We start from the raw sequence: 27839 nt of genomic DNA on the forward strand, positions 1-27839 counted from the left end.
TTAACACTTGAATTTAATTGCAACCCTTTTCTGAGCTATGTAAGGTGTTTGTTTGGCTATCTAAGCAATAATTTGATATATATATATATTATTTTTTGTTACCTTTATCTAACTAGACAAGTCAGTTAAGAACAAATTCTTAATTACAATGACAGCCAAACCTGGACAATGCTGGGCCAATTGTGCGCCACCCTATGGGACTCCCAATCACAACCGGATGTGATACAGCCTGAAATTGCCAGGTAGAATTGTCATTGCCAGGCTGAGGATAAGAGGCCTAGGGAGAGAGAGGAGGGCAAGGGACAAGTGTGCTATTCAAACTGCACACTTTGCATGAACTCTCATGTTTCTCCCTTCACTCAGTGAGTGCTGCTCTGTCATCTCCTTTTCTCCTTCCTTACGCGGGACAGGACTCACACTCTCACACTAAAGACGACAACAACCCCTGTGTTCCTGCTCTTTTTTCTAACCACAGACATGTGTGTCGTTACCATTGCTAAGGACGCCAGGGAAACTAAGCCTGACACTCATTTATCCAAAAGCCCAGGTAAATATATATATATATATATATATTTTTTTTAAGTGATTTTAGACAAGGCCTTAAAAAGATTGGACTCAGACTAGAATTAATGATAACATTGGGAGAATACAAGGAGGCCTTTGTTGGCTTATATTTATACCTCTTTTTAACTGTCTCATTAAGAAATGCATGGTGTGGTGATGCAGTGATGGGTTGTACAGTAACTGATATCAAAAGCTTACAGGGCTTATCTTAGACTTGTGTGACGGTTTAAGGCCTCTGTGTGACCCTGTGTGTGATTTCTGCACTCTGTACCTACTTTTATCACCTATTGATATCTACTTTCCTATGGTGAATTAATACATTCTGAAAGGATGTAATTGAAAGGACAAAAACGAAAGGAAATAAAGCAACGCATCAGGACAGCGAGCAGTAAACCCCTGTAGATTATTGATTATCCAAGCTAAAGTAAATAACTGAAATTGATCAGTGGAATAGTTTTAGTTAACAACTCTGAATATGGACTTACATAAATCAATTCACAGCCTGAGCCCATATCTCTTCACTCTAGGCTTCGGCTTGAAGCATTTCCTTTCTGCATTTACAGACAGCCCGATGTGATGTTAGGCTATAGTTCAAAATATAGGTCTGTGTTGATAGTAGAGAGTAATAATAGCTTTACTATGTAGTCGATTATGTTTCATGCTGATCATTCAGACTTAACCCTAAAGTAGACGTGTGGAATGCTACTGGTTGTTCTACTCTGCTGAAAACATGTCCTTTCTGGTTTAATTTTTTAAACTTTATTTAACAGTTAAGAACAAATTCTTAATTACAACAGCCTAGGAACAGTGGGTTAACTGCCTTGTTCAGGGGCAGAACAACGGATTTTATTTCGATCTAGCAACCTTTAGGTTACAGGCCCAACAATCTAACCACTAGGCTATCTGCTGCCCCATGCATGAGTGTGTGAGCACGCCAGGGGCAGTGAGTGCAGTATGGGCCAGCAAGTGAAACAGAGCAGAAGCAGTGCAGGACAGGCCCTAATGCTGGGAAGAATAGGCCATCATCCACAGTAGAACACTCAATACTTCTCCAGAGGGAGAAACAGTCAAATCAAAGTTTATTATTGTCACGTGCGCCAAATACACCTTACAGTGAAATGCTTACTTACAGGCTCTAACCAATTGTGCGAAATAAAGGTGTGTGTGTGTGTGTGTGTGTGTGTGTGTGTGTGTGTGTGTGTGTGTGTGTGTGTGTGTGTGTGTGTGTGTGTGTGTGTGTGTGTGTGTGTGTGTGTGTGTGTGTGTGTGTCGGGGGTAAGTAAAGAAATTAAACAACAGTAAAAAGACATTTGAAAATAACAGTAGCAAGGCTATATACAGACACCTGTTAGTCAGGCTTATTGAGGTAGTATGTACATGTAGGTACAGTGCCTTGCGAAAGTATTAGGCCCCCTTGAACTTTGCGACCTTTTGCCACATTTCAGGCTTCAAACATAAAGATATAAAACTGTATTTTTTTGTGAAGAATCAACAACAAGTGGGACACAATCATGAAGTGGAACGACATTTATTGGATATTTCAAACTTTTTTAACAAATCAAAAACTGAAAAATTGGGCGTGCAAAATTATTCAGCCCCTTTACTTTCAGTGCAGCAAACTCTCTCCAGAAGTTCAGTGAGGATCTCTGAATGATCTAATGTTGACCTAAATGACTAATGATGATAAATACAATCCACCTGTGTGTAATCAAGTCTCCGTATAAATGCACCTGCACTGTGATAGTCTCAGAGGTCCGTTAAAAGCGCAGAGAGCATCATGAAGAACAAGGAACACACCAGGCAGGTCCGAGATACTGTTGTGAAGAAGTTTAAAGCCGGATTTGGATACAAAACGATTTCCCAAGCTTTAAACATCCCAAGGAGCACTGTGCAAGCGATAATATTGAAATGGAAGGAGTATCAGACCACTGCAAATCTACCAAGACCTGGCCGTCCCTCTAAACTTTCAGCTCATACAAGGAGAAGACTGATCAGAGATGCAGCCAAGAGGCCCATGATCACTCTGGATGAACTGCAGAGATCTACAGCTGAGGTGGGAGACTCTGTCCATAGGACAACAATCAGTCGTATATTGCACAAATCTGGCCTTTATGGAAGAGTGGCAAGAAGAAAGCCATTTCTTAAAGATATCCATAAAAAGTGTCGTTTAAAGTTTGCCACAAGCCACCTGGGAGACACGCCAAACATGTGGAAGAAGGTGCTCTGGTCAGATGAAACCAAAATTGAACTTTTTGGCAACAATGCAAAAACGTTACGTTTGGCGTAAAAGCAACACAGCTGAACACACCATCCCCACTGTCAAATATGGTGGTGGCAGCATCATGGTTTGGGCCTGCTTTTCTTCAGCAGGGACAGGGAAGATGGTTAAAATTGATGGGAAAATGGATGGAGCCAAATACAGGACCATTCTGGAAGAAAACCTGATGGAGTCTGCAAAAGACCTGAGACTGGGACGGAGATTTGTCTTCCAACAAGACAATGATCCAAAACATAAAGCAAAATCTACAATGGAATGGTTCAAAAATAAACATATCCAGGTGTTAGAATGGCCAAGTCAAAGTCCAGACCTGAATCCAATCGAGAATCTGTGGAAAGAACTGAAAACTGCTGTTCACAAATGCTCTCCATCCAACCTCACTGAGCTCGAGCTGTTTTGCAGGAGGAATGGGAAAAAATTTCGGTCTCTCGATGTGCAAAACTGATAGAGACATACCCCAAGCGACTTACAGCTGTAATCGCAGCAAAAGGTGGCGCTACAAACTATTAACTTAAACGGGCTAAATAATTTTGCACGCCCAATTTTTCTGTTTTTGATTTGTTAAAAAAGTTTGAAATATCCAATAAATGTCGTTCCACTTCATGATTATGTCCCACTTGTTGTTGATTCTTCACAAAAAATACAGTTTTATATCTTTATGTTTGAAGCCTGAAATGTGGCAAAAGGTCGCAAAGTTCAAGGGGGCCGAATACTTTCGCAAGGCACTGTATGGTTAGTGACTATGTATATATGATGAACAGAGAGTAACAGTAGCGTAAAAAGAGGGGTTGGCAGGAGGTGGGTCACAATGAAGATAGCCCGGTTAGCCAATGTGCGGGAGCACTGGTTGGTCGGGCCAATTGAGGTAGTATGTACATGAATGTATAGTTAAAGTGACTATGCATATATGATAAACAGAGAGTAGCAGCAGCGTAAAAGAGGGGTTGGGGGGTGGCACACAATGCAAATAGTCTGGGTAACCATCTGGTTACCTGTTCAGGAGTCTTATGGCTTGGGGGTAAAAACTGTTGAGAAGCCTTTTTGTCCTAGACTTGGCACTCCGGTACCGCTTGCCATGCGGCAGTAGAGAGAACAGTCTATGACTGGGGTGGCTGGGGTCTTTGACCATTTTCAAATCAAATCCAATTTTATTTGTCACATACACATGGTTAGCAGATATTAATGCGAGTGTAGCGAAATGCTTGTGCTTCTAGTTCTGATAATGCAGTAATAACCAACGAGTAATCTAACCTAACAATTCCACAACTACTACTCTACTACTATAAAGAATATGTACATAAAGATATATGAATGAGTGATGGTACAGAACGGCATAGGCAAGATGCAGTAGATGGTATCGAGTACAGTATATACATATGAGATGAGTAATGTAGGGTATGTAAACATTATATTAAGTGGCATATTTTAAAGTGGCTAGTGATGCATGTATTACATAAAGATGGCAAGATGCAGTAGATGATATAGAGTACAGTATATATATATATGAGATGAGTAATGTAGGGTATGTAAACATTATATTAAGTGGCATTGTTTAAAGTGGCTAGTGATACATTTTTTACATCAATTTCCATCAATTTCCATTATTAAAGTGGCTGGAGTTGAGTCAGTATGTTGGCAGCAGCAACTCAATGTTAGTGGTGGCTGTTTAATAGTCTGATGGTCTTGAGATGTAAGCTGTTTTTCAGTCTCTCGGTCCCTGCTTCGATGCACCTGTACTGACCTCGCCTTCTGGATGATAGCGGGGTGAACAGGCAGTGGCTCGTGTGGTTGTTGTCCTTGATGATCTTTATGGCCTTCCTGTGATATCGGGTGGTGTAGGTGTCCTGGAGGGCAGGTAGTTTGCCTCCGGTGATGCGTTGTGCAGACCTCACTACCATCTGGAGAGCCTTACGGTTGTGGGCGGAGCAGTTGCCATACCAGGCGGTGATACAGCCCGACGGGATGCTCTCGATTGTGCATCTGTAGAAGTTTGTAAGTGCTTTTGGTGACAAGCCAAATTTCTTCAGCTTCCTGAGGTTGAAGAGGCGCTGCGGCGCCTTCTTCACAACGCTGTCTGTGTGGGTGGACCAATTCAGTTTGTTCATGATGTGTACGCTGAGGAACTTAAAACTTACTACCCTCTCCACTACTGTCCCGTCGATGTGGATAGGGGTGTGCTCCCTCTGCTGTTTCCTGAAGTCCACAATCATCTCCTTTGTTTTGTTGACGTTGAGTGTGAGGTTCTTTTCCTGACACCACACTCCGAGGGCCCTCACCTCCTCCCTGTAGGCCGTCTCGTCGTTGTTGATAATCAAGCCTACCACTGTAGTGTCGTCCGCAAACTTGATGATTGAGTTGGAGGCGTGCATGGCCACGCAGTCGTGGGTGAACAGGGAGTACAGGAGAGTGCTCAGAACGCACCCTTGTGGGGCCCCAGTGTTGAGGATCAGCGGGGTGGAGATGTTGTTACCTACCCTCACCACCTGGGGCGGCCCGTCAGGAAGTCCAGTACCCAATTTCACAGGGCGGGGTCGAGACCCAGGGTCTCGAGCTTGATGACGAGTTTGGAGGGTACTATGGTGTTAAATGCTGAGCTGTAGTTGATGAACAGGCATTCTCACATTGGTATTCCTCTTGTCCAGATGGGTTAGGGCAGTGTGCAGTGTGGTTGCGATTGCGTCGTCTGTGGACATTTTCGGGCGGTAAGCATATTGGAGTGGGTCTAGGGTGTCAGGTTGGGTGGAGGTGATATGGTCCTTGACTAGTCTTTGAAAGCACTTCATGATGACGGAAGTGAGTGCTACGGGGCGGTAGTCGTTTAGCTCAGTTACCTTAGCTTTCTTGGGAACAGGAACAATGGTGGCCCTCTTGAAGCATGTGGGAACAGCAGACTGGGATAAGGATTGATTGAATATGTCCATAAACACACCAGCCAGCTGGTCTGCGCATGCTCTGAGGACGCGGCTGGGGATGCCGTCTGGGCCTGCAGCCTTGCGAGGGTTAACACGTTTAAATGTTTTACTCACGTCGGCTGCAGTGAAGGAGAGTCCGCAGGTTCTGGTAGCGGGCCGTGTCAGTGGCACTGTATTGTCCTCAAAGCGAGCAAAGAAGTTATTTAGTCTGTCTGGGAGCAAGACATCCTGGTCTGCGACGGGGCTGGTTTTCTTTTTGTAATCTGTGATTGACTGTAGACCCTGCCACATACCTCTTGTGTCTGAGCCGTTGAATTGTGACTCTACTTTGTCTCTTTACTGACGCTTAGCTTGTTTGATTGCCTTGCGGAGGGAATAGCTACACTGTTTGTATTCGGTCATGTTTCCGGTCATCCTGCCCTGGTTAAAAGCAGTGGTTCGCACTTTCAGTTTCGCATGAATGCTGCCATCAATCCACGGTTTCTGGTTTGGGAATGTTTTAATCGTTGCTGTGGGTATAACATCGCCGATGCACTTTCTAAAGAACTCGCTCACCGAATCAGCGTATTTGTCAATGTTGTTGTTGGACGCAATGCGGAACATGTCTCAATTCACATGATTGAAGCAGTCTTGAAGCGTGGAATCAGATTGGTCGGACCAGCATTGAACAGACCTGAGCATGGGAGCTTCTTGTTTTAGTCTCTGTCTGTAGGCTGGAAGCAACTAAATGGAGTCGTGGTCAGCTTTTCCGGAAGGAGGGCGGGGGAGGGCCTTATATGCGTCGCGGAAGTTAGAATAACAATGATCCAGGGTTTTACCAGCCCTGGTTGCGCAATCGATATGCTGATAGAATTTAGGGAGTCTTGTTTTCAGATTAGCCTTGTTAAAATCCCCAAGCTACAATGAATGCAGCCTCGGGATATGTGGTTTCCAGTTTACATAGAGTCAAATAAAGTTTGTTCAGGGCCATCGATGTGTCTGCTTGGGGGGGAATATACAGTGCCTTGCGAAAGTATTCGGCCCCCTTGAACTTTGCGACCTTTTGCCACATTTCAGGCTTCAAACATAAAGATATAAAACTGTATTTTTTGTGAAGAATCAACAACAAGTGGGACACAATCATGAAGTGGAACGACATTTATTGGATATTTCAAACTTTTTTAACAAATCAAAAACTGAAAAATTGGGCGTGCAAAATTATTCAGCCCCTTTACTTTCAGTGCAGCAAACTCTCTCCAGAAGTTCAGTGAGGATCTCTGAATGATCCAATGTTGACCTAAATGACTAATGATGATAAATACAATCCACCTGTGTGTAATCAAGTCTCCGTATAAATGCACCTGCACTGTGATAGTCTCAGAGGTCCGTTAAAAGCGCAGAGAGCATCATGAAGAACAAGGAACACACCAGGCAGGTCCGAGATACTGTTGTGAAGAAGTTTAAAGCCGGATTTGGATACAAAAATATTTCCCAAACTTTAAACATCCCAAGGAGCACTGTGCAAGCGATAATATTGAAATGGAAGGAGTATCAGACCACTGCAAATCTACCAAGACCTGGCCGTCCCTCTAAACTTTCAGCTCATACAAGGAGAAGACTGATCAGATATGCAGCCAAGAGGCCCATGATCACTCTGGATGAACTGCAGAGATCTACAGCTGAGGTGGGAGACTCTGTCCATAGGACAACAATCAGTCGTATATTGCACAAATCTGGCCTTTATGGAAGAGTGGCAAGAAGAAAGCCATTTCTTAAAGATATCCATAAAAAGTGTTGTTTAAAGTTTGCCACAAGCCACCTGGGAGACACACCAAACATGTGGAAGAAGGTGCTCTGGTCAGATGAAACCAAAATTGAACTTTTTGGCAACAATGCAAAACGTTATGTTTGGCGTAAAAGCAACACAGCTGAACACACCATCCCCACTGTCAAACATGGTGGTGGCAGCATCATGGTTTGGGCCTGCTTTTCTTCAGCAGGGACAGGGAAGATGGTTAAAATTGATGGGAAGATGGATGGAGCCAAATACAGGACCATTCTGGAAGAAAACCTGATGTAGTCTGCAAAAGACCTGAGACTGGGACGGAGATTTGTCTTCCAACAAGACAATGATCCAAAACATAAAGCAAAATCTACAATGGAATGGTTCAAAAATAAACATATCCAGGTGTTAGAATGGCCAAGTCAAAGTCCAGACCTGAATCCAATCGAGAATCTGTGGAAAGAACTGAAAACTGCTGTTCACAAATGCTCTCCATCCAACCTCACTGAGCTCGAGCTGTTTTGCAAGGAGGAATGGGAAAACATTTCAGTCTCTCGATGTGCAAAACTGATAGAGACATACCCCAAGCGACTTACAGCTGTAATCGCAGCAAAAGGTGGCGCTACAAAGTATTAACTTAAGGGGGCTGAATAATTTTGCACGCCCAATTTTTCAGTTTTTGATTTGTTAAAAAAAGTTTGAAATATCCAATAAATGTCGTTCCACTTCATGATTGTGTCCCACTTGTTGTTGATTCTTCACAAAAAAATACAGTTTTATATCTTTATGTTTGAAGCCTGAAATGTGGCAAAAGGTCGCAAAGTTCAAGGGGGCCGAATACTTTCGCAAGGCACTGTATACGGCTGTGATTATAATCGAAGATAATTCCCTTGGTAGATAATGCGGTCGACATTTGATTGTGAGGAATTCTAAGTCAGGTGAACAGAAGGACTTGAGTTCCTGTATGTTATTATGATCACACCACGTCTCGTTAATCATAAGGCATACCCCCCCGCCCCTCTTCTTACCAGAAACATGCTTGTTTCTGTCGGCGCGATGCGTGAAGAAACCAGCTGGCTGCACCGATTGCGTCTCTCGAGTGAGCCATGTTTCCGTGAAGCAAAGAACGTTACAGTCTCTGATGTCTCTCTGGAATGCTACCCTTGCTCAGATTTCATCAACCTTGTTGTCAAGAGACTGGACATTGGTGAGTAGTATGCTAGGGAGTGGTGCGCGATGTGCCCATCTCTGGAGCATGACCAGAAAACCGCTTCGTTTGCCCCTTTTACAGCTTCGTTGTTTTGGGTTGCCGGCTGGGATCCGATCCATTGTCCTGGGTGGAAGGCAAAACACAGTATCCGCTTCGGGAAAGTCATATTCCTGGTCGTAATGATGGTGAGTTGACGTTGCTCTAGTATTCAGTAGTTCCTCCCGACTGTATGTAAATGAACCCTAAGATTACCTGGGGTACCAATGTGAGAAATAGGTAAAAAAAACAAAATACTGCATAGTTTCCTAGGAACGCGAAGCGAGGCGGCCATCTCTGTCGGGCCTTCCTCTGACACCGCCTGGTGTAGAGGTCCTGAATGGCAGGCAGCTTTGCCCCAGTGATGTACTGGGCCATACGCACTACCCTCTGAAGTGCCTTGCGGTCGGAGGCCAAGCAATTGCAGTACCAGGCTGTGATGCAACCGGTCAGGATGCTCTCGATGTTGCAGCTGTAGAACCTTTTGAGGATCTCAGGACCCATGCCAAATCTTTTTAGTTTCCTGAGGGGGAATAGGCTTTGTTGTGCCCTCTTCATGACTGTCTTGGTGTGTTTGGACCATTCTAGTTTGTTGTTTATGTGAACACCAAGGAGCTTGAAGCTCTCAACCTGCTCAATTACAGCCCTGTCGATGAGAATGGGGGCGTGCTCGGTGCTCTTTTCCTGTTGTCCACAATCATCTCCTTAGTCTTGGTTATGTTGAGGGATACTGGGCTATGAAGGCACACTGGAGGCATAGTGCGTAGAGCCTGCGCAGGATATGCTGGGCCGTGGAGGCGCACTGGAGGTCTGGAGGGCAGAGCTGGCACAACGCGTCCTGGCTGAATCCCTCCTGTAGCATGGCAAGTGCGGGGAGCTGGAACAGGCCGCACTGGGCTGTGCTGGCGAACTGGGGATATCATGCGTAGAGCTGGCGCAGGATATCCTGGACCAAAGAGACGCACCGGAGGCCAGGAGCGCTGAGCTGCATAATCCGTCCTGGCTGAATGCCCACTCTAGCATGGCAACTGCGGGGAGCTGGAACAGAGCGCACCAGGCTATGAATGTGTACTGGAGACACCGTGCGCATCACTGCATAACACAGTGCCTGACCAGTCACACGCTCCCCACGGTAAGCACGGGAGTTGGCTCAGGTCTAAACCCTACCTCCGCCAATCTCCCCGTGTCCCCCCCAAAAAATGTTTTGGGGCTGCCTCTCGTGCTTCCGTCATTGCCTTGACTCCTCATATCTTCGTCATTCCTCTTTCACTGCCTCCGCCTGCTTCCTTGGATGGGTCTTGTCCCCTGCCATTACCTCCTCCCAGGTCCAGGATGTCCTCCACTCCCTTTTCTCCCGGGCCCAGGATCCCTGCTCCTCCTGGCCACGCTGCTTGGTCCTTTTTTGGTGGGGTGTTCTGTAACGACTCTCGTGGGTTGAAGAAGGAGACCAAGGCGCAGCGTGGAAAGTGTTCATGATCTTTATTGTCAAGAATCACTCAAACAAAAATAACAAATACAAATACGAAAGTGAACAGTTCTGTCAGGCACAGATACAAAACAGAAAACAACACCCACAAAACCCAAACGAAAAATTACAACTTAAAAATGATCCCCAATCAGAGACAACGATAGACAGCTGCATCTGATTGGGAACCACACTAGGCAAAAACAACAAAGAAATAGAAAACATAGATCCTCCCACCCGAGTCACACCCTGACCTAACCAAACATAGAGAATAAATAAAGATCTCTAAGGTCAGGGCATGACACCAACGCTCTAACCACTAGGCTATCTGCCGCCCTATGCATGAGTGTGTGACCACGCCAGGAGCAGTGAGTGCAGTATTGGCCGGCCAGCGAAACAGAGCAGAAGCAGTGCAGGACAGGCCCTAATGCTGGGAAAAATAGGACATCATCCACAGTACAACACTCAGTACTTCCCCAGAGGGAGAAACAGTCTGACAGACAGAGAGAGATAGGCTGGAGCAGCTCATCAGTTTGCTCAATAACACACTAAGACACAGAGGCTGAACCCAATAGTCTCTCAGGGTTGGCTCAGTCAGCAGTCTGGGTCAACAGACTGGCACACTGTTGACAACCTGTTGGTAAACTGCCGGTACACTGTTCTGTTGAAGCCTTTGTTTCTCTAAATTGCACCATTGTTAATAAATGATTAGGTAACACTGATTACATGATTGAATTCTACCACAGATGATATGGTAGTTTGGATGAGTACAGATTATGATTTAGCTGAGGTCTTGGTAGAGGGGATTGATGGCTATTGAACATTCAATATGATTTACATGGTCAGGAGTTAGTCGACCTACAGTATAGTATTTTAATCATGAAGGATAGATGGATTCAGATGCAACTTTTTAACACTACTGACTCAAACTCACACAGCTCAGAGAGATTGTGCTTGTGACCAGAGAGTAGAAATTAGTTTACTGTATAATTTTCCACAATGCCCCTGTGCAGCAACACACACAGAGTGAAATCACACACTGGTTGCTACTTATAGCCCTGAAAGGGATACCCAGAGAAACCAGAAAGCATTTGTCTTCACAGTGGTGCAGAGTAGCCTGGTAACCTCTCCCACAGGATCTCCCACTAACATTCAGACACAAACAAATACTGACATAGATACATTACACACATCTGATCATACAGATACTCATATGAACATATAAAGTAATCCTGGAAAACACTGACCGAGAGCACATACAGTGCATTCGGAAAGTATTCAGACCCCTTGAATTTTTCCACATTATGTTACGTAGCAGCCTTATTCTAAAATGAAATTTGAAAATTAAAAAATTCTCAATTTACACACAATACCCCATAATGACAAAGCAAAAACAGTTTTTTGAAGTTTTTGCAAATGTATTAAAACATTTTAAAAATATACCTTATTTACATAACTATTCAGACCCTTTGCTGTGAGGCTCAAAATTGAGCTCCGGTGCATTCTGTTTCCATTGATCATCCTTGAGATGTTTCTACAACTTAATTGGAGTCCACCTGTGGTAAATTCAATTGATTAGACATGATTTGGAAAGGCACACACCTGTCTATATAAGGTTCCACAGTTGACAGTGCATGTCAGAGCAAAAACCAAACCATGAGGTTGAAGGAATTGTCTGTAGAGCTCTGAGACAGGATTGTGGTGAGGCACAGATCTGGTGAAGGGTGACAAAACATTTCTGCAGCATTGAAGGTCCCCAAGAACACAGTGGCCTCCATCACTCTTAAATGGAAGAAGTCTGGAACTACAAAGTCTCTTCCTGGAGCTGGCTGCCCGGCCAAACTGAGCAATTGGGGGAAAGGCCTTGGTCAGGGAGGTGACCAAGATCCGATGGTCACTCTGAAAGAGCTCCAGAGTTCCTCTGTGGAAATGGGAGAACCATCTCTGCAGCACTCCACCAATCAGGCCTTGGTAGAGGTAGAGTGGCCAGACAGAAGCCACTCCTCAGTAAAAGGCACATGACAGCCCGCTTGGAGTTTGCCAAAAAGAACCTAAAGACTCTCAGACCATGAGAAACAAGATGTTCTGGTCTGATGAAACCAAGATTGAACTCTTTGGCCTGAATGCCAAGATTCACATCTGGAGGAAACCTGGCATCATCCCTACGGTGAAGCATGGTGATGGCAGCATCATGCTGTGGGAATGTTTTCAGCCGCAGGGACTGGGAGACTAGTCAGGATCGAAGGAAAGATGAACAGAGCAAAGTACAGAGAGATCCTTGATGAAAACCTGCTCCAGAGCACTCAGGACTTCAGACTGGGGTGAACGTTAACCTTCCAACAGGACAACGACCCTAAGCACACAGCCAAGACAGCGCAGGATTGGCTTCGGGACAAGTCTCTAAATGTTCTTGAGTGGCTCAGCCAGAGCCCTGACTTGGACCCAATCAAACATCTCTGGAGAGACCTGAAAATAGCTGTGAAGTGACACTCCTTGTCCAACCTGACAGAGCTTGAGAGGATCCGCAGAGAAGAATGGGAAAAACTCCCCAAATACAGGTGTGCCAAGCTTTTGGCATCATACTTTGTATTTATATTTATTATGGATCCCCAAGACAGCAGCTACTCTTCCTGAGGTCCAGCAAAATTAAGGCAGTTTATACCATTTTAAAAACATTGCAATACATTCACAGATTTCACAGCACACTATGTGCCCTCAGGCCCCTACTCCACCACTACCACATATCTACAGTATTAAATCCGTGTGTGTATGTTGCCGTGTGTGTGTGAATGATTTGTCTGTGTCTATATATGTGTTGCTTCACAGTCCCCACTGTTTGATAATGTGTTGTTTTAATCTAATTTTACTGCTTGCATCAGTTACTTGATGTGGAATAGAGTTCCATGTTGTCATGGCTCTATGTAGTACCGTGTGCCTCCCATAGTCTGTTCTGGACTTGGAGACTGTGAAGAGACCTCTGGTGTAGAGGTCGACAGATTATGATTTTTCAACGAGGAGGAACAAAAAAGCCGATAGCGATTAATTGGCCAATTTTTTTATTTACAGTGGGGCAAAAAAGTATTTAGTCAGCCACCAATTGTGCAAGTTCTCCCACTTAAAAATATGAGAGAGGCCTGTAATTTTCATCATAGGTACACTTCAACAATGACAGACAAAATTAGGAAAAAATATCCAGAAAATCACATTGTAGGATTTTTTTATGAATTTATTTGCAAATTATGGTGGAAAATAAGTATTTAAGTTTGCTAATTGGGTTTTAAGTTAGTGTTTGTTTGCAGGCTATTTAAGGGCACTAGGCCCGCTGGGTATTTGTGCGGGCTTGTTCTCTGTTACCTGGTGTATGAGTGTTATCTATATTTTTCCGGACAGTTTTAGTCCGTTGTATTTTGGGACGGGTTGTTTCATGCTCCCTGGTGTTTTGCATGTCCGTGGCTCCACAGTCTTTGGAATAAAATGTCCACGTACAGAATTACCTGCTCTCTGCGCTTGACTCCTCCACTCACCATTGTTAGAAGTTGTAACACTTGCCTAGTTAAATAAAGGTGTAAAAAATCAATAATAACAATAATATTAATAATTTCAAAAAAAAAAAAAAAATTTAAATCGGCAAATCGGTACCCAAAAACACCAATTTCCGATTGAAAACTTGAAATCGGCCCTAATTTATTGGCGATTCCGATTAATCAGTCGACCTCTACTCTGGTTGCATGTCTTGTGGTGTATGTATGGGTGTCCGAACTGTGTGCCAGTAGTTTAGACAGACAGCTCGGTGCATTCAACATGTCAATACCTCTCATAAATACAAGTAGTGTTGAAGTCAATCTCTCCTCCACTTTGAGCCAGGAGAGATTGACATGCATATTATTAACATTAGCTCTCTGTGTACATCTAAGCGCCAGCCGTGCTGCCCTGTTCTGAGCCAATTGCAATTTTCCTAAGTCCTTTTTTGTGGCACCTGACCACACAACTGAACAGTAGTCAAGGTGCGACAAAACTAGGGCCTGTAGGACCTGCCTTGTTGATAGTGTTGTTAAGCTTTATCATCGCTTTATTATGGACAGACTTCTCCCTGTCTTAGCTACTATTGTATCAATATGTCTTGACCATGACAGTTAACAATCTAGAGTTACTCCAAGCAGTTTAGTCATCTCAACTTGCTAAATTTCCACATTATTTATTACAAGATTTTGTTGAGGTTAAGTGAATGTTTTGTCCCAAATACAATGTTTTTAGTTTTAGAAATATTTAGGGATAACTTGTTCCTTGCCACCCACTCTGAAACTAACTGCAGATCTTTGTTGAGTGTTGCAGTCATTTCAGTCGCTGTAGTAGCTGACGAGTATAGTGTTGAGTCATCCACATAGATAAACACTCTGGCTTTACTCAAAGTCAGTGGTATGTCGTTAGTAAAAATTGAAAAAAGCAAGAGGCCTAAACAGCTACCTTGGGAAATTCCTTATTCTACCTGGATTATGTTTGAAAGGCTTCTATTAAAGAACCTCTGTGTTCTGTTAGACAAGTAACTCTTTATCCATATTGTAGCAGAGGGTGTAAAGCTATAACAAATACGTTTTTCCAGCAGCAGACTATGATCAATAATGTCAAAAGCTGCACTGAAGTCTAACAAGATAGCACCCCCAATCATTTTATCATCAATTTCTCTCAGCCAATCATCAGTAATTTGTGTAAGTCTGTGCTTGTTGAGTGTCCTTTCCTATAAGCATGCTGAAAGTCTGTTGTCAGTTTGTTTACTGTAAAATAGCATTGTATCTGGTCAAACGCAATTTTTTCCAGAAGTTTAGGGTTGGTAACAGGCTGATTGGTCGGCTATTTGAGCCAGTAAAGGAGGCTTTACTATTCTTGGGTTGCGGAATGAGGCCTGAGGGCCCACACTTTCAAGTAGGCATAAATTGAAGATGTGGCAAATAGGAGTGGCAGTATTGTCAGACGTTTTATTTTAGACACGGAAATGTGTATCTTATATGACTGGGAGTGTATAACTGACTGGCAAGGAAAGATAATGAGGAAATAAAGATAGGAAGCAAAGGTCCTCTTATCTTCAGTTTAGCTCTGTGGCATGGAAACTGCTTGGTTCAAGACTCAATCACTACCAACTGAAATCATGCCCTGTCAGTGTCTGCTAGTGAAGGGGGTTGCATCGGCCAGGGTTGTGTAGCAGGTAGCTATGATTTATGTTTTTGACAGTAATTTAATGATACAATATTTCACACCCGGTTATTGGTCAATAAATCACATAGCCAATACTAACAAAATTATATTTTGCTCTTGTAATGTAATCATTATGCTATAGTAGCAGTAAGCAACCACCTTGTAGATAAACTAACAGCAAGCTTCCTTCATAAGAGCTGTAACTAAAATAGCAGTAATATTTGTGCAATATAAGGTTAATATCTTGTGTGTGTGGTTTTCCAATTAATTTGTGGAGATAGAAACTATATGGACACTGATGTGTCCTTGTGCACATTGTCATTGTCATTTCCAGAGATAAACTTCTTTACTCAGGGAAGCGCATTTTGTACTCAGATAAACAGGAAATTGATCTTAATATAATTTCCTGTGTGGTAGAGCTTCACTCTATATTATTACAGGGGATTCTGTAGATATATAGGTTTGTTTTGTGGGCTACCTGGAGTGCTAGCATTCTACAACATGGCAGCTCTGAAATGCTCTGTGAACCAAGGTTATTATAGTAAACGAAAACAAATCATGAAAAGTAAACGAAAATAAACAAAAATGATACTGACAATATTATCTTTGACTCCAAAACAAACTAAAATAATAACCCTAATGAATTATGTTCAGTTTGAGTTTTTTTCTCAACTTTGGGCAAAAATCTAATGGGGTTTCAAGCTACTGAATCTGGAGGGTAAATGCTGCTAGTATATAGCCATGTTTTAAATAGTCCTAGCGTGTGCATCACTATCACTAGCTATCACGGAAAAATGTCTAGTTAGTTAACTTGATTCTTCTTACATGTACTACTTAAGTACAAAAAAATCCTTCCACCATATTGGCGCACTATTCCTTTTAAATCCAAGTCACAGATAATGACTTAAAGATTTGAACCTAACCTTAGCCCTCGAGAACCCATCTTACGCAAAGCTACACAGCCATATGGTTTTCATTTGAACTGACCATAGCAGGGCCAATGTGTACAACAGTCCCGACACTCTGATTAACCGTTAATCACTGTGTTCAATGCAGTTTTAGAAAACTCGGAATTATTTTCATATCACCAAAATAATTTGACAAATACAAAGATACACTTACTGTGCACCGTTTTAACACAGATTCCCACAGAGGTGTTTTGTGTTGCACTTCCTGAGCTAATGGAAACTCGGGAGGGAACTAAAAAACCTGTCAATTCAAAACTGTGTTACACAAAAAAATAATCTGTGGTAAAACAGCAAGTGTAAAGGTATTTTGGATTATAATTAAGTTGAGCGTTCAGGGTTTCCAAAACCGTATAGCAATCCAGGATCAATTGTTTCTAGATAGAGCGTTTCACACTTGACAAAATCACCTCAGCTAATCAAATGGGATGTGGAATTACTCCAATATAGCATTGGCGTCATGAGAAGGGCTAACCTAACCGATGACTTGACCCATCACCTTATCAAATATGGTGGATAAATAAGATAGTTTACTCAGGCCATTTACCATTTAAATGTTTTTTAAGGTTCCGTCTGTGTAAGTGGGCATTCCCTCTCTCGCGTGAGCATGCTTTCCCGCATGAGCTCATGATATCATGACACAAGGCGAGACCCAGATGCAGACACAGGAGGCAGATGGTTGGGGTCTTACAATATTTATTAATCCAATAGGGTAAGGCAAGAGAATGGTCGTGGACAGGCAAAAGGGTCAAAGCCAGTTCAGAGTCCAGAGTCAGGCAGGGGTCAAAACCAGTTCAGAGTCCAGAGTCAGGCAGAGGTCAAAACCAGTTCAGAGTCCAGAGTCAGGCAGAGGTCAAAACCAGTTCAGAGTCCAGAGTCAGGCAGAGGTCAAAACCAGTTCAGAGTCCAGAGTCAGGCAGAGGTCAAAACCAGTTCAGAGTCCAGAGTCAGGCAGGGGTCAAAACCAGTTCAGAGTCCAGAGTCAGGCAGAGGTCAAAACCAGTTCAGAGTCCAGAGTCAGGCAGAGGTCAAAACCAGTTCAGAGTCCAGAGTCAGGCAGAGGTCAAAACCAGTTCAGAGTCCAGAGTCAGGCAGGGGTCAAAACCAGTTCAGAGTCCAGAGTCAGGCAGAGGTCAAAACCAGTTCAGAGTCCAGAGTCAGGCAGGGGTCAAAACCAGTTCAGAGTCCAGAGTCAGGCAGAGGTCAAAACCAGTTCAGAGTCCAGAGTCAGGCAGGGGTCAAAACCAGTTCAGAGTCCAGAGTCAGGCAGGGGTCAAAACCAGTTCAGAGTCCAGAGTCAGGCAGAGGTCAAAACCAGTTCAGAGTCCAGAGTCAGGCAGAGGTCAAAACCAGTTCAGAGTCCAGAGTCAGGCAGAGGTCAAAACCAGTTCAGAGTCCAGAGTCAGGCAGGGGTCAAAACCAGTTCAGAGTCCAGAGTCAGGCAGAGGTCAAAACCAGGACGACTATCAAAAAGAGAAGAGCAAAAGGAGTATGGGAAAAACATGCTGGTTGACTTGACTAACATACAAGATGAACTGGCACAGAGAGACAGGAAACACAGGCGACACCGGGAGGGGGTGGAGACAATCACAAGGACAGGTGAAACAGATCAGGGCATGACACACAGTTCCTCCATAATATCTGACATGCTCACAGGAGAGAGGGAACAGCTGGCTCTGGTCTACTTTGTGTCCTCTCCCTAGTCGCCATACCTGCCCGACCAGAAAAAAATGTGTCAGTGAGATGTCTCGCTTTCTCTTCTGTCTTTGACCTTATGTGCAGTTGCATAAAGTAACAACCCAAAAACAAACAAAAAACAATATAACCCAAATGCCTCCTAGGTTCCCACTCATGCTTTCTGTCCCTAACACTAAACCTAAAACTGAAACTAAATAATATAAAAACTAAGTTAAACTAAATAAAAACTAGAAAATCAGGTCTGAAAACTCACTGAAACTAAACTGATTTGGAAAGAAAAAACAAAAAAAACGAATGGAAATAAAAACAAAAATATAATAACCTTACTGTTGACATTAGGAGCTCCCTACACTTTAATAAGATATATGTTGGTCAGCTAAGTTGCTGCTCAGATGAAACACCATCTGACAAGGTCACAAGAGACAGGACAGTCATGATAAGCAGGCAGTCATGATGAGCTTCACCGCCATTGTTTCTGCGTTTGTAGTAAACTTCTGGTTATGCGATTACATAGCTGGGATTTTCAAGGTTGATTTGTAATGAGTAATTGGGGTGGTGAATACTCTACTCCAAACGACCCAGCTGTTGGTATAGTGAAGTTGGTATAATAACTCTCCTTGGGGACAATTTATGAATCAATTTGGCACAAGCCACGATAGAAGAGTATTTATGTGATGAAGGAGCATGTGCAAACGTCAGTGATAAATCACATCTATGTCCACATTAGACTACCTGGAACCTCAAAGGTCCACAGCACACCATGGTGTGTAGATAACATGAACAGTATTGAACTGTCTAACATTGCTTTGGATAAGAGTATCTGTGTAGCCTTGAGTATCTGTTCAAGTGAAACAAATGTATGTTTGCAAATGAGAAAGAGAGACAGTCGTTCAATGAGTGAGTGATTTCCTGAATGACTTCCAATGGTCCAGTCAGGTCAGAATGATTCTGGCTTTTTATGATTCGAATGTTGGTTTTCCTCCATGTCCTTATGACTATTCCTACTTTATTTAGCACATTCTGTTATTCAAGGTAAGTATTATCAACCGATCCAAGGTTTTCTCTTCACCTCATCTGCTGTGGAGTTATTTTTGTGTAGATTCACACACACTCACACTACGGGCCACTCATTTAGATGTGATTATACAGTCCACCACGGATGTGATAATAAAGAGCGATAAGGTGATAGTGTGTAGCTTTGGTTATCATTTCTCTTTCTGCCTGCAGAGAGGCGACGACAGGGCAAATTCCAGCCGTTCAGACGCGTGTTTGGGAAGAGGAAGAAGAAGGCAGCAGAGCTGGACTTCAATACAGCAGAGCTGAAGGCTAGCTTCTCCACAGGGGAAGTGTCTAACGGAGTCATCTCAGATGATGAGGAGACCAATCAAAATCTGAGGTAAACAGGACATCCATGCATTCTGTTTGATATTATGAGAAATACTCCAGTAGTCCAGGTTGCATTTATACACTTCATAATGTTGTCATGAGGACATGCAATGCAGTTGAGTTGCTCTACATTGCCGTTTTCCCCCTATTGCTTGTACAGGTCCCCACCTCAAAATGAAACAAGCTCTGAACACAGGTCTTATCAATAACTTAGACTGCATGGACTTGAGCACATTGTCTTTAATCCCTTCCAGTAAGCCACACCCAATACTATTTCCGCTAAGACCCAACGTGGATCCCACATATATTATCATGTGGCTTCTTGTTTGGCATGCAATGTTATCTATTTTCGAGACGGCAGATTCGACTAAATCTCAGTCTGGTGAGAAAGGGGTGCAGTTCAGTTGAAATGTGGTCTATAAACTGCTTGACTGACTTTTAGATTTGAATTGGTGGAGTTTAGAGTGTGTGAAATGGTTTCTGTTTGTGCAAATGAATTTGCTCAGGGATACTACATCTTGTCAGGAATTAATGAGTGACTGACTGTAATAGCATGCTATAACTGTAGCTCCCGTTATGTCTTTGCAGGGAGCTGAACCCCATTGGGTCTCAAGCCCTCTCCCACGACAGTGTGTTTATCCCAGAAGAAGCAGTACAGGAGCTCAGCCCAGAACAAACCATGTCCCAGGAAAACGTCTCCGATAAAGTCAGGAACTTGCAGGTGGGCCTTAAACACACATTCAGATGTATGTTCACAGTCTTGGTTGATGACTCTAATTACCATGTACTCGAAAGTCAACTGTTGCTCCCAGATAACAAGACACTGTAACGTTACTGCTGTCTTCAATGTTAACAGTGAGTGTGTGTGTGTGTGTGTGTGTGTGTGTGTGTGTGTGTGTGTGTGTGTGTGTGTGTGTGTGTGTGTGTGTGTGTGTGTGTGTGTCTGTGTGTGTCTGTGTGTGTGTGGAAAATGCAGCGGCAGATAGCACAGAATATCAAGTTTGGCCAGAAGCACCCCTCTCTGAGGAAGAGTGAGGGAGACGAGGGCAGCTCGGATGAAGAGGAGGTGCCCAATAGCCCTCTGAGGGTCTTAGCCCAAGTGGAGGCTGAGCCAGTGGACACAGAGCCAAGGGTAATAGCAGATCATTAATTGCATAATGTTTGGTTCACTGTTAGCTTATAATGATACCGTATTAACACAAATAATTTTTGTTGGAAATATAGGAAGAGAATGAAAATGTTCTGTTTCCATGACAACCAGGGGGCCAGTCAGGACCAAGAGGCCGGTGAGAGCCATGGAGCTCCCCAGGCTGAAGTCCCCAGCACTCCAGTGAAATCTTCCAGGTCCAAACAAGTTCTTCCAGCCATCGGCACCATTGAGTCCATCGACCTGGATGAAGTCTCACAGTCTGTCCCTCGGCTGGACAACACCGCTGCCAAGCATAAGCTGTCTGTCAAACCCAAAAACCAGAGGATCTCCCGCAAGCACCACCGGTATACACAGGTGAGAGGGGGTCATGGTCCTTACAGTTGGTGGTCTTTCTTTGGTTTGAATGTGCATACATAGAATTGTCATGTAGACTGAATATAGTGAGATAAAGCTCACCAATAGAAATCAAAATACATATTTTTTTCCAGGATCTGCAAGAGGTGGATATCCCTGGCATACAGCAGGAGGAGAAAGATGCAGCAGACAGCCAACACAGGAACGCTGAGGAGGAGACACCCCCAGAGAAAACCAAGAAGCAGAAACTGCAGGAGGAGGAGAGATGGGAGTCCAGGAGAAAGAGAGAACTGGCGGAACAGAGGCACAGAGAGGAAGAGGAAGATAGGAAGAAGAAAGCAGAGGAGTGGCGGCTGTGTGAGTTAGAGGAGGAGCGATGTTGCGAACAAGAGGAGGGACGTATACTTAAAAAGGAGGAGGAAAGGGGGCAGAGAGAGGATATGGAGAGGAGGATGAAAGAAGAAGAGGAGAGGAGGCAGAGAGAGGAGATGGAGAGGAGGATGAAAGAAGAAGAGGAGAGGAGGCAGAGAGAGGAGATGGAGAGGAGGATGAAAGAAGAAGAGAGGAGGCAGAGAGAGGAGATGGAGAGGAGGATGAAAGAAGAAGAGGAGAGGAGGCAGAGAGAGGAGATGGAGAGGAGGATGAAAGAAGAAGAGGAGAGGAGGCAGAGAGAGGAGATGGAGAGGAGGATGAAAGAAGAAGAAGAGAGGAGGCAGAGAGAGGAGATGGAGAGGAGGATGAAAGAAGAAGAGGAGAGGAGGCAGAGAGAGGAGATGGAGAGGAGGATGAAAGAAGAAGAGGAGAGGAGGCAGAGAGAGGAGATGGAGAGGAGGATGAAAGAAGAAGAGGAGAGGAGGCAGAGAGCGGAGATGGAGAGGAGGATGAAAGAAGAGGAGGAAAGGATAGAGAAAGAAGAAGAAAGAAGGATGAGAGAGGATTTGGAGCTTATGCAACGAGAGGAGAAGGAGAGGACACTGGAGGAAGAGGAGAAAGAGGAAGAGGAAAGGAGTAGGAAAGAAGAAGAGGAGAGGAAGCAGTGTGAACTGGAGGCAGAGTGTCTTCGTGTAGATGAGGAAAAGAGACTAAAAGAGGCAGAAGAGGAGGAGAGAATGACAAAGCAGGTGAAGAAAAAGAGAAAACTGCTTGCAGAGGAGGAGAGGAAGAAAAATGAGGAGGAGGAGGAGGAGGAGAAGAGGCTGTGTGCAGAAGCGGCTGCGAGCAGCTCGGACCCTGAGAGGAAGAGGAGGGCAGAGGAGGTGCGCTGGAGAGAGATGGAGAAGAGACAGAGGCCGTTCACCGTCAAAGGGTCCTCTGGGGAGAAGCAGATCCTGTTCCAGAAGGTCAACCTAACGCCTGTTATACCGGCCTCCAGTCAGCAGGGGAGCGCTGTGACTGAACACAGAGAGAGAGCCAAGGCCTCATCGCTTGGAGGAGCTGACTCCCCCACCCTCCTGTCTTCTCAGTATGTCCGCCACACAGCCATCCTGGTGACAGGTTCCCAGCTATGTGGGACTGCTGTCAACCTGGACCATATCAACGAAATCGCTTGTAAGTCTCTCCTGGGTCTGGCAGATGAAAAGAAAGCTGCCATGGGAACCCCACCACCAACCAAGAGCAAGACCCCACCAGTACGTAAGTCTGGAAAAACCAAATCCCTCAGTGAGTCCACAGACCAGTCCAGTGCAGCCGTTCTTGCAGAGTGGGCCAGTATCCGCTGCAAGATATTTAAGGGGGCAGAGGAGGGGAAGTATGAGGAATACCCAGACCCCCATAGCCAAAGCCGACCCAGCAGTGAGGACCAGAGTCCGTTCCCCCATACCAACCTCAGGAAGACCATGTCCGCCGGCGCCAAGTTCTCCATCACTCCGGCCAGGAAGAAGTTTTCCGACTCCAGCAGGAACTCTGAGGTGTTGAAACCGGAAGAGAAGGAAGGAGGAAGCCCAGCCTCTGCTCTCTCCAACACCTCCTCCAGCACCTCTGTTCCCTCTGCAGCCTCACCAGCCCCAGGCAGCAAAGCCCAGAGCAGGGGTGGTAAGACCGTCCGGATCGCAGACGGAAAAGGGGAGTGCATGTTTGCCAAAGACCTCCCATCGTTCATAGTCCCCAGGTCTTCCCAGTGGTCCCCCAGACCTGAGGGGTCAGTGACAGACGCTGTGAGCCTGGGAGGAGAATCAGAGGACTCTGACGGCCGGGAGGAAGGGAGGGAGCAGGGCCAGCCCTCTCCGTTTGGGATCAAGCTGAGGAGGACCAACTACTCCCTCCGCTTCCACAGTGATCAGTCGACAGATAAGAGGAAGAAGAGGTACAGCGCCGGTGACAGCTTCAACGGTGTCCCCTCACCTCTGACCCCCATTGACCCTGACTCTGACACCTCAGTTTTCTCTGATAGATCCAGCCCTGCGTCTCCATTCAGAGAGAGCATTCCCGGGGTAAAGCCTGGACATATGGTTGTATCTCTTCCAAAGCCCCGGGCCAAGGCAGGCAAGTCTCCCACCCCTTCCATGCACAGCGAGGAGGAGAAGCCTTCCAAACCCTCACTCTACCAAAGACCGAGCACATCTCCTAAACCTGCCACCCCTCCCCCCTCTCCACTCCCCAAGGTGGGCAGAGGGGGTTCAAGCGATGCAGTGGTCCAGAGGACGAGGGTGGGGGCTGATTCAGCTGGCCATGAGGAGCGAGATGAGAGGAGGGAAGAAACCTCAGCTGTGGCCCAGCTCCACAGGAACGGCCAGGGACAGGGGGGTCAGAGGGAGGAGGAGCCCAAGGAGAAGAGGACCTTCTTCCCCTCCATCAGTATGCCCTGGAGGGAGAAGGCTGACAGGAAAACGGAGCTCATCAGGAAAGGTTAGTGTCATCTTGGGAAGTGCATGTACTGCTAGTGCTCCAATCTCCATGACAGAGATTTTATGGATAGTTTTTTTTAAAGCGAGTAGGGATGTCACACCTGCATTTTAATTACTTGAGTGATTTTGTGTGTATGATGTCAAGTATGATGGTTGTCTCATCTCACCACTTACAGAGGGGAAGCCATCGCTGCAGAGCAGGCACTCGTTAGACAGCGTACGGGTCCAGGACAAGGAGGCGGGCCCTCCGTGGATCACTCTGGCGCTGCAGAAACAAAAGGGCTTCAAAGAGCACCAGCAGAGCCGAGACGAGCGCCGCAGCAATAGAGAGGCCAAACTGCCTGAGAAACAGGCCAAGGACAAAGACAGCGTATGATACTGCACTTTAACACACATTCCTGTCCTTACCTTCATACCATTATGATTATGCTTATGCAGAGAGAGAAATGCATTCAGGGCAGTAGGAGAGACTGGGACAGTCCGCTAAAAGGTACATGTGTTTCACAGTGTGTGTTGGTTAGTCCTTCAGAGGGTAAGGGGAGTGGAAACACCAGCCCTCCCAAATCACAGACACCGGAGGAGGCCAAGAGACCAGACACCCTCCTGGGCTGCTTTGAGCGCCGGGACCACCTGAAGAAAGCCAACACTCTGCCCAGCACAGTCACAGGTAAGAGCTTTCATATTCACAACTGTTTGTCATCACACTTTCCCAAGATCAGATCAGACAGTTAGGATATCTCACATATGAAACATGATTCTATTACATCTGGATCATCATAATCAAACAAATCTGTTATCAAACTGGGTTATACAGTTTTATGGTGTCCTCAGCATGCATTATAACCCTTTCTCTCTGGGTCTTGTGTTACAGTTGAGATTGCAGACTCCACACCATCGCCCCCTGCAGTGAAGGAGGTGACCAAGCGCTTCCCGTCCACTGACTCTCCCCAGGTGTCCACTGAGCCGGCCTGGTTAGCTCTGGCCAAGCGCAAGGCCAAGGCCTGGAGTGACTGCCCTCAGATCATCAAATAACCTCCTCTCTAACCTCTACACTGCATCAGTACTGTACACACACTGCCCATGAACTATGACCCCTGTCCCAAACCCTCCCGACCTCTCCTCTCTGCCCCTGATCTGCCCCTGCACTCTAACCTCAACCCAAGCCTCCCCCTATTTCACCATAACCATGTACTTGTATGATTAAAAGTGTGTTTCACATTCATAATATAAACACAGTCACACATTTACAAACACGAACACTCAGTACAAGCATGCACTTATACAAACACCTGAAAACACAAAGTTTAAGATTACCTGGCTGTATGTTATCAACTATATAATATCTTCCAACAAGTCAAAAGATCCTACTGTAGCCAATCATGGCCACTGCTGGCCTTTGCAATAGCCAATCCCAACCCTTACTTCCCAACAGTAGCCAATCAAAGCACCACGGCTGTAAATAGATCATGCATAACATAATACAAGATAAAAAAGCTTATGTATTGAAAAGATCAATCCCACAGGTCTGAAAAGGGATATAGATTCTTCATTCAAGGGTACTTTGGGAACAGTGTTTTAAGGGCTACCAGTAACCAATAAACCAACCTGACAGATGATCACCCAGTTGTATCACCCTTAGAACCACAATATTTCTGTTACCTTATCTCGTGGGTATTATTTCAAGCACTGATTTTAACAGTGATGAAACAATATATTTGTAATCTCTGAGCCTTGTCTGCGTTGTACAAAAGCTTCTTTTTTTAAAACTTGTATTCAAAAGCAGTACTTAGTATAACTATTCTCACTGTGCCCGTGATGACTGTGACAGCTGTCTAAGATACTATATTGCAGAAAAAAAAAAGAAAAAAAAAAGAAAAAAAAAATCCCTTAACAAAGTTGTTTGAAAATCACCGCAGTTTGTAAAATAACACTAAAATCTGTCAGAATCAAACGTCGACTGCACTGAAACACAGCACTAAAGACCAAGGTTCAAGTGGTTGAATTGCACAGTATTCTCACCATTCTAATGTGTCATGGATTTAGCTTTGCTATGGAATGAGACTACCTGCCTGCTGTAACATCCCATGTGCTCAAGTCACTGCTAATGTGATGATCCATAAGGCCTTTACATGGTCCTCCAGCATTTGGAAAGTCACATTCTCTGAATCCCATCATTGGACAAGTTAAACTATATCACATCCTCTTAATTTACCTCAGTGTGATTTGAACCAATCAGCCCTGCTGTGAGAACCTCTGCTGGGCTGTTTGTTGGTGACTGACAGCGTATGGATATTTCTTCCATCATTATCTTCCTCTCACTACTCAATGTAATGATCTGTATGTATGGATGTAAGTATGGATGTGTGTTAGAGGCGGTTTTACCAGGACATTGGTCAGAAAAAAAGCCTGTAAGGCTCAGTCAGTCACTTTGTCATTTATTTCTATTCTTTTTTTTACATTTGGTCGTGTGCAATAGTGTAGTATACAAAGTGTTGTATGTAAAAATAATTGGGGTAATAATTGCACTTTTTTGTCCCACTTAAAAAAGGTATTCATGAGAACATCTTTAAAGTGATGCAAATGTTATGAATTATAAATTAAATACTGATGTCTGAACTCAAAGCCTCAAGTCATATTTCTCCTCCAAATTAGTATCAATAGTTTGCATTTGTTTCCTATATTACTTTTAAATATTATAACATAGTACAAAAATACATGATGTCATACATGTCATCTCAGGAAACTATTCGAGCTCATCTGTCGGCTCCACACAGTACACAAAGTCATTGCGTCATTCGACCACCAGGAGCGCTGACACACCACAGGAGAGGAGCTCCCTGGGCAGAGAGAGGCTCTCAGAGTTCCATTCTCTCCATCCAGAACACACAGGGTCCCATCTGTGGAGGCCAGGCCCACTAATGTACCTTCATTACCTCAGGGTGACCCCTCAAACACACAGGGGCTGGAGTACACCCTCTGGTAGAGCCACATCAATGAGCCGTCAGCACAATTTAGACAGTACACACACCCGCCATGTGACCCACACACAATGCTCTGCTTGTCTGGTGTGATGCAGGGGGATGAGAAGACTTCCCTTGGTCACATACTGCCACAGCAGCAGAAAACACAGTATTAAAGATGAAACACATAAGTGAGCAATATCAATAGTTACTTGGTGAAAATGAAGATGTTAAGGAGAAAGACTAAAAATGGACATTATCTTAGTGCCAGTTCTTCCTCTCACCATTTTCCCTGTGTGTCTGAGGCAGCAGATGTTTCCATCCACAGAGCTGATGATTAGGTTTCCAATGAAGCAGCTTGGGATGGAGAAAAATGTAGTCTTCCTGGAATACATCTACAGGACAATACCTGTGTCCTGAAACAGAAAAAGAGTTTGAATCTTTTCTCATTCACACACAAGCATCTGTGATTTTTGCAGGCAAGAAGGCATGGACACTCACAGGATGGAGACAGAGGAAGTTTCCACCAAGGGTGGCGACACACTGCTGTCAGAGAGGGATGGAGACAGGGTGAGGAGAACACATCTCCACTCCCACAGTGGTGCGTCCACACACACTGCCAAACCTAGAATACACACAAAAACACAATTATACAGTACTGAGCATGTGATTCAAGATTTACACTTGACACACACACACACGCACACACACACACATACACACACACACACCTGTGGGTCAAGGGCATAGACGTGGCCATCCTGCGACCCCACCATCACCAAGCCTGCGAGGGGGTCCACAGTAGGACAGCTCTTCACAGCATCTCCAGTCTCAAACACCCACTGTCTCCCCAGACTGCACACACAGTTAACACACACAACCATCATAGCACCCTGAGATTAAACACAGTTAACACACACAACCATCATAGCACCCTGAGATTAAACACAGTTAACACACACAACCATCATAGCACCCTGAGATTAAACACAGTTAACACACACAACCATCATAGCACCCTGAGATTAAACACAGTTAACACACACAACCATCATAGCACCCTGAG

At 44.7% G+C, this 27839-nt stretch overlaps 1 protein-coding gene across 1 annotated transcript in view; it reads left to right on the forward strand.

Moving 5' to 3' along the window:
- LOC110523005 (capping protein inhibiting regulator of actin dynamics) overlaps positions 1–26429 on the forward strand; it is a 45789-nt gene extending 19360 nt beyond the window's left edge. The window contains exons 2-10 of the mRNA XM_036979060.1: positions 19308–19476; positions 20055–20187; positions 20443–20598; positions 20728–20970; positions 21105–21518; positions 21849–23814; positions 23990–24183; positions 24321–24480; positions 24685–26429. Coding sequence (XP_036834955.1) covers positions 20146–20187; positions 20443–20598; positions 20728–20970; positions 21105–21518; positions 21849–23814; positions 23990–24183; positions 24321–24480; positions 24685–24845 — 3336 coding nt within the window. The 5' untranslated portion in view covers positions 19308–19476; positions 20055–20145 and the 3' untranslated portion in view covers positions 24846–26429. The remainder of the gene's footprint in view (positions 1–19307; positions 19477–20054; positions 20188–20442; positions 20599–20727; positions 20971–21104; positions 21519–21848; positions 23815–23989; positions 24184–24320; positions 24481–24684) is intronic.
- Positions 26430–27839: the final 1410 nt, after the last annotated feature.

The sequence above is a fragment of the Oncorhynchus mykiss genome, chromosome 5 (genome assembly GCF_013265735.2).
Source record: "Oncorhynchus mykiss isolate Arlee chromosome 5, USDA_OmykA_1.1, whole genome shotgun sequence".
Lineage (NCBI taxonomy): Eukaryota > Metazoa > Chordata > Actinopteri > Salmoniformes > Salmonidae > Oncorhynchus > Oncorhynchus mykiss.